Genomic DNA, 7500 nt, shown 5'->3' on the forward strand with positions numbered 1-7500 from the left:
CACTCCTAGGTCTCTTTCTGAGTTTACTTTTGTACTTCTTTTGTTCCCATTTTGTATTGACCGGATATTCTATTTTTGCTTTTTCCAATTTTCGTTATACTACATTTTTTAATGTTGAAATTCACTTCGTTCTGTTTACTCTAATTCCAGACTTCGTCCAGATCTCCCTGAAAAGATTTACAGTCTTCTTCGTTACTCACTCTTCAATAGTTTTGCATCATCTGTAAAGAAGTTTATGTAGCTTTTAATTCCTTCATCCATGTCGTTTATATAGATAGCAAACATTATCGGAGCCAACACAGAGACTTGGGGTACTCCACTTATCATGTTTACCCATTTTGAGTTCTTTTCTCTAAGTATCACTCTCATTTTTCTTTCTTCCAAGAAGTCTTCCATCCATTCCAATAATTTTCCTTGTATTCCACCTATTAGTTCAATTTTTCTTAGTAGTTTTTTGTGCGGTACTTTGTCGAAATCCTTTTGTAGGTCCAGGAAGGCACAATCTGCCAAGTCATCTCTTTCTTGTATTATATCTAGCAATCTTGAGTAAAAGCATATTAAGTTTGTAGTACATGATCTTCCACTTCTAAAACCAAGTTGGTTGGGGTTTAATATTTTTTTTCCAAGTGTTCAGTCCATTTGTATTCAATAACTTTCACATATTTTAGTAATTGTGCTTGTAAGGGATACTGGTCTATAATTTGTTGGATTTTCTTTATTTCCTTCCTTATATATTGGTACAATATTAGCACTTTTCCAGTCTTGTGGTACTTTTCCTTCTTTGAGTGAGAAGTAAATTATCTTGTGTATTTTGTCTGTGAGTTCGTCTATGCATTCTTTTAATATCTAGTTCGCTATTCCGTCTGGCCCATGTAACTTGCTGACATCGAGTTTCTTTATTTAGTTCCTAAAGCCCCAGCCTTCAGTCCTTAAATGACCTGACCGCCAATTGCCATCACGCCCATTCCCAGCCTCATCTGTGAGGACTTTGTTTTCAACTGGACATATAGTAACATATGCAGTAAAATAGAGCCCCAGCAATTTGGCAACATCAATAGTTCATTCACTACTCATTGCTTAATTGACGTACTTGATTTTATTGACACAAATTTAGGCAAACGTAATACTTCCCTTGCTCTCACTTTTATTGATTTTAGAAAAGCATTTGATCTGGTTGACCATATCAACATACTAAGGAAATCAATAGAAATTGGTCTCCATCCCAACCTAGTAACATGGCTGTCGAATTTCTTTAGTGAGCATAGACAGTGTGTCAGGTTTAAAGGCTCGATCTCTACCCCACAACGTCTGACCTGTGGAGTCCCCCAAGGGGCCAAGATGGAATCGCTGTGCTTCCTAATGTTAATTAACGATGCTCTAGCTGAGAGTTCCCATCACTGGAAATATGTTGATGGCTCAACTGTTAACATCACCGTTGACAACACAGCTCCTGACTACTCTTCACTGCAGGCTACTCTTGATAAGGTACAAGCCTGGACGACTGACAACCATTTGATCATTAAAAGTATAAAAACGGTCACCATGCACTTCTTCACATCAAAGAAGGATGTACCTGCTTCAAATGTCACAATCAGCACCCAATCTCTCCATGTAGTCAAGTCTACTAAATTACTGGGAATCACTATTGATGACTGGAAGCAACGTGTGACAAACACCGTCAGAGCAGCATCTTATCGACCATACATGCAGCGAAGGCTGAGATCACTTGGAACACCAGATAAGGAGTTGAAGAATATATATTCCACTTTTATTCTACCTAACTTTTGTTATGCATCTCCAGCCTGGATTCCCTCCATCAATCTCACTCAGGAACAACAGCTACAAAGGATAAAGAAAAGGGCATGCAAAATCATTCCTAGGCTCCCCTTATTCGAACTACGAATCTAACAAGCATTTTAAATCAGTGTTTACGAGAGAAAACATACAACTTAGAGATTTCGATTGGGAGGGGAAACTCCCCCTTTTGTGTGTGTGTGTGTGTGTGTGTGTGTGTGTGTGTGTGTGTGTGTGTGTGTGTGTGTGTGTGTGTGTGTGTGTGTGTGTGTGTGTGTGTGTGTGTGTGTGTGTGTGTGTGTGTGTGTGTGTGTGTGTGTGTGTGTGTGTGTGTGTGTGTGTGTGTGTGTGTGTGTGTGTGTGTGTGTGTGTGTGTGTTTTTGTGTGTGTGTGTGAGTGTGTGTGTGTGTGTGTGTGTGTGTGTGTGTGTGTGTGTGTGTGTGTGTGTGTGTGTCTGTGTGTGTGTGTGTGTGTGTGTGTGTGTGTGTGTGTGTGTGTGTGTGTGTGTGTGTGTGTGTGTGTGTGTGTGTGTGCGTGTGTGTGTGTGGGCGCGCGCATGTGTATGTGCGCACGTGGTATTTATCATTATACAGATACAAATTAGAATATATCTGTGGAAAGCTGCCTAACTTAAATCTTGAAAGCTTTGTTCTTCGTACATGCAGTCTCCTTCCCTTTCAACTTGTTTTGTTAATTATACAGTTATCAGACCTGTTCCTACTTTCTAATTGATTAGACCCTCTTCCCTCTTGAACGTTTTAATGAAGCCCATGATCTTCGTCTGGTATGTAAAACACACCAAAATGATTTATATGTAGCATTTAATATATTTTGAGGCTTCAGATTAGATAAACTTTATGAATAGGGGTGACAGATGGTAGTGAGCAAGGAACTGCCAAGTTTATACCTTATGGTCTCATGCAATTTCCCCCATTCTTATCTACTTTTCTTATAACTGATGGCATTATTTTGTTCAGAATTACTTAATTTCTTTGTGCTTCATACATATAAAATTCGATTTAGCTGATCATTTAGGGGACTTGATTTCGAAAGGTGACCGGCGAATTTTTTCAGCTTAGACAGATTTTACAGAATGAAAGAATTTTTCAGATTAGAATTACACCTTTTCAGGATATTACTGTTCTGTTGATCATAACTTGGCTAAAGCCTGAAGATTTACTTCGTTGAAAAAAGTTATTCTAGAAAAAGTATTTGGTATTTAAAAGAAACATTCCTACTTTTTCAGAGAATCTTGTCTCGTTGGAAGAAATATGAAGAATTTCGCCTGCAAAGGATATGGATTTTTTTTTTTTTTTTTTTTTTTTTTTTTACCAAAGTGCAAAGTTATGTTTTTTACATTGACATTACATTGACATTTCTTCCTAAACCCTCTATGCACTCATTTAAATCTATCCAAAAGGCCTCCCTTTCTTCCATGCTCTTCTCACTGCCCGGCCCATATGCACTTACAAAGACCCACATCTCCTTTCCCAGTTTCACCTTCATCCACATTATCCTTGAGGAAACCTCCTTCCACTCCACTACCCCTTTACCTATCTCCTCACTTACTAGAATAGCCACCCCTTCCCTCCCTCGCCCTCTCTTCACTCCTGATAACCTCCCACTTACACTCCCAAACATACACTCACCCTTCCCTTTCAACTTAGTTTCACTCAAAGCCAACACATCCAACTTTCTTCTCACAAACATACTACCTATCTCTTCCCTTTTACTCTCATCTGTACCACATCCACGCACATTAAAAGACCCAAACCTTAGGGTGCTGGCCCGAGGCCCGCCAGCACCCCTTATGCCTTTTCTTTTCGATTTAGGAAGTTGCCCCTTGGGGCTACAGGGAGAAGGATGCCTAGTCCCTCTCCCCGTCCCTTTCTTCTCGCCTCTTACGATCCAAGTGGGAAAACTTGGTGGCAGTATTCTTTTCCCCCACCACAGGGAATTCCCCCAATCAGAAAGAGAATACTCAGAGAAATGGTACAGGACAGCAACAAGAGGTTGGGGGACAGCATAACGGAGGGACAGTCGTAGTATAAAAGTGTCATCATTTCTCTATGAACAGAATTTCTTCTATCATAGACAAAATGATGTGTGGCTCTGGTCCGTAGGGGCGCCCCATATAGACCCTAAAGTATCGACTGCATGTTACTTTGCCACAATAACAAGCAGCCAATACCCCAGACGGGGACAAGCAGCCAATACCCCAGACGGGGTTTCAAGTAAAGGTGGGACTTCGTCAAGGATGCGTTATGTCGCCCTGGCTGTTCAACTTATACATGGATGGGGTGGTGCGAGAGGTGAATGCTAGGGTAGTGAGTCAGGGATTGGAGATGGTTAAAGAAAATGGAGAAAAGTGGGAGGTGAGCCAGCTGTTGTTTGCGGACGACACTGCGCTTGTGGCAGGGTCAGAGGAGGGATTGAGGAAGCTGGTGGCAGAGTTTGGGAGAGTATGTGATAGAAGAAAGCTAAAGATAAATGTGGGTAAAAGTAAGGTGATGAGATGTACAAGGGGTGAAAGTGGCAGTAGACTGGAAGTGAACATTAAGGGAGAGCGACTGGAGGAAGTGGATAGTTTTAGATACTTGGGTGCAAGTGTAGCAGGAAAAGGTGGAGTGAAGGTGGAGGTAGAATGTAGATTGAGAGAAGCGAGTAAATGCCTTGGTGGTTTAAAGAGTGTAATGAGAAATAGACATTTGGGAATGGATGCGAAGAGGAGACTGTATGAAGGAGTGATTGTGCCAACAGCACTGTATGGGGCAGAAACGTGGAACATAAGAGAAGAAGAGAGAAGGAGTTTGAATGTGTTTGAGATGAGGTGTCTGAGAAGTATGGCGGGGGTTACTAGGCTAGATAGAGTGAGAAATGAGGAGGTGAGGAGGAGAACAGGGGTGAAAAAGGATTTGGGAGAGAGGGTTGATGAAAGAATATTAGGATGGTTTGGACACATGGAAAGAATGAGTGAAGAAAGACTAGTAAAAGAGGTATGGAAGGCAGATGTGGAGGGAGTGAACATGAGGGGACGTCCTAGGATGAGGTGGATGGATGGGGTGAAGGGGGCTTTGGGGAAGAGGGGAATGTCTGTTGAGGAAGGAAGGGAGAGGACGGAAGACAGAGGTGTGTGGAGAATGGTTGTATATGGATGATACTTTGACTGCATGAGGAGACATGGGCGGGGTGGGTGGGGGGGTGGGGGTGGGGTAGTATGTGTGAGTAAATTTTGACGCAGCCCGAAGGGATTTCTCCCCGTCCTCTCGTTATATGCAAAGGGGGACGGAGAGGGGGGGTCGCCGATTAAATGAAGCGGCCTTGCTGTGGATGTACTGTGTCTTGCGACACTGCTTCTGACCCAGGGCGGTGGGCGGGGTGCAGGGATGACCCGTCATCCAGGAGGTGCTCAGATGAGAGGAAGGGTGGGAGGGGTGTGGAGTGTATTTGGGGATGAAATGGGTGGGAGTGTTTTTATGCCTTTCCCTTTTTGGCTACCTCCCTTGGAAGGGGGAAAAAGCCTTGGTATATGTATGTATGTATGTATGTATGTATGCAAAGTTATGTAAAGAAGGGATTTTTTTTTTTTTTTTGCTAAAACACACCAAACAAATAAAAGTATGGTATGAGTGTGTAGTATGCATTTTCGTGCATTGCTAATAAAATGAGATTTGTGAACACGTAAGTAAGTCTTGGTCGTAAAACATATCATTCTCGCAGAACGGTACAATGTATTCAGGCAATTTCTTTGATACACCAAGTCAACTGGATGACCTTGATTTGTTGAATGGAATTTACACAAGTACACAAGCATAACCGCATACACGCATACACGCACACACGTATACACGCACAATTGTGCATTCATACACTCGCACGCACACACACACACACGCACACACACACACACGCACACATACATACACGCACATATACACATTCACACACACACACACACACACACACACACACACACACACACACACACACACACACACACACACACACACACACACACACACACACACACACACACACACACACACACACACACACACACACACACACACACACACACACACACACACACACACACACACACACACACACACACACACACACACACACACACACACACACACACACACACACACACACACACACACAATCACTTACACATTTGAATATTACCTGTTTGATTAAAAGTGGACAAAGGTTTACAAATTTATACAATGAATATATTTTGTATACCTTTCAAGAGAGTCAGAGGTTTATTATTGAAATAATCGTTACCCCCAATATTCGATAATTTTCTCTATTATGTCAGAGCATTAATCCATAAAGAAATATTGAATGAGCAAACAAGCTCTGGTTGAATCTAATTAGATTTTTCTCCGATATCAGTACCCCCTGTAATCAGGCCTAGGTAGTGTAGGCATTTTCTACACGTCTGGTTTTGGAGAATATAGCTGTCATAGTACAAGAAAAGTTTTACAAACATCCCCTAGAATTGATTTTTTCATTTTCAGGGTCAATACCACCCCCAGGCTTACAAATACATTTCTAGAGCATTTTGACCTCTTTAAAGTTTACAATTTCCTTGGGGGTGAAGTGAGAGTAACATCAGCGTAGCTATTGAACTTAAAGAAAAAGGCCTTTGTTATTTCATATGTAATACAATCTTTGAATTGTTTTGGTTGATTTTCTGAAGTATTCAGCTTCTTTTAATGATTCTGTTGTGACTAATTATAGATAATTCTATTCCGCTTTAAAAGAAATAATTTCGTGTAGCTCAAAAAACTAAAAAAGGTAACGTTTGGATGTTTCTTTTTTCCTGTCCAAGAAACAACGAGAATGCAAATACCAATGTTAAATTCGGGCGAAGCCGACGTCGTTTTCACCCTATCTAACAAACAAGACATTTCTGCGACAAATCGAGGTGTGTGTTCCTGTATGGTAAACAAGGACGAAGCTTCACTGTGTTCAGTGTTCTGTGAATGACTTCATTCAACAAAGTCCAGAATTACAGGACGGCACAACCATTTACATTCAATGATAATGAAAAAAACAACCTTATTGATATTCTTGACTTATTTTTTATGTGTGTGTAAGTATGCAAATAAGATTTAATACGACAGCATTGTGACAATGATCAATGATTCAACTTCTTAATATTTTCAATTCTTCTGATCATGTTTTTTTTTCTGCTGGGAGGTGAATGTAGATTGAAAGTAGGAAGTAAATGCCTTTGGGACTAAAAAGTGTAATGAGAAATAGACATTTGGTAATGGATACTAAATCGAGATTGTATGAAGGACTGATTGTGTCAATAGCACCGTATGGCGCAGAAACATGGAACATAAGAGAGGAAGACAGGAAGAGTTTAAATGTGTTTGAGATGAAATGCATGAGAAGTATGATAGAGCTAACTAGGTTGCATAGATTGACAAACGAGGAGGTGAGGAGTGATGGGGTGGAAAGGGAGTTAGGAGATAACATTGATGAAAGAGTATTGGGATGGTTTGATCACATGAAAAGAATGAGTGGATAAAGAGTAGTATAAGAGGTGTGTAAGACAGAGGAGAAGAGAGTGAACATTAGGGGTGACCAAGACTGAGATGGATTGATGGGGTAGAAGACACATTGGGAAATAGGGGAATGTCTAATGAGGACGGAAGGTTTAAGAAAGAAGATAGGGGTGAGTGG

General features: G+C 41.0%; 1 protein-coding gene across 1 annotated transcript in view; it reads left to right on the forward strand.

Moving 5' to 3' along the window:
- The window catches only part of LOC143021860 (uncharacterized), an 8821-nt gene extending 6913 nt beyond the window's left edge, over positions 1-1908 (forward strand). The window contains exon 2 of the mRNA XM_076179627.1: positions 1115-1908. Coding sequence (XP_076035742.1) covers positions 1115-1908 — 794 coding nt within the window. The remainder of the gene's footprint in view (positions 1-1114) is intronic.
- The last annotated feature ends 5592 nt before the right edge of the window (positions 1909-7500 follow it).

The sequence above is a fragment of the Oratosquilla oratoria genome, chromosome 43, assembly GCF_046742065.1.
Source record: "Oratosquilla oratoria isolate Oo_2021 chromosome 43, ASM4674206v1, whole genome shotgun sequence".
Classification (NCBI taxonomy): domain Eukaryota; kingdom Metazoa; phylum Arthropoda; class Malacostraca; order Stomatopoda; family Squillidae; genus Oratosquilla; species Oratosquilla oratoria.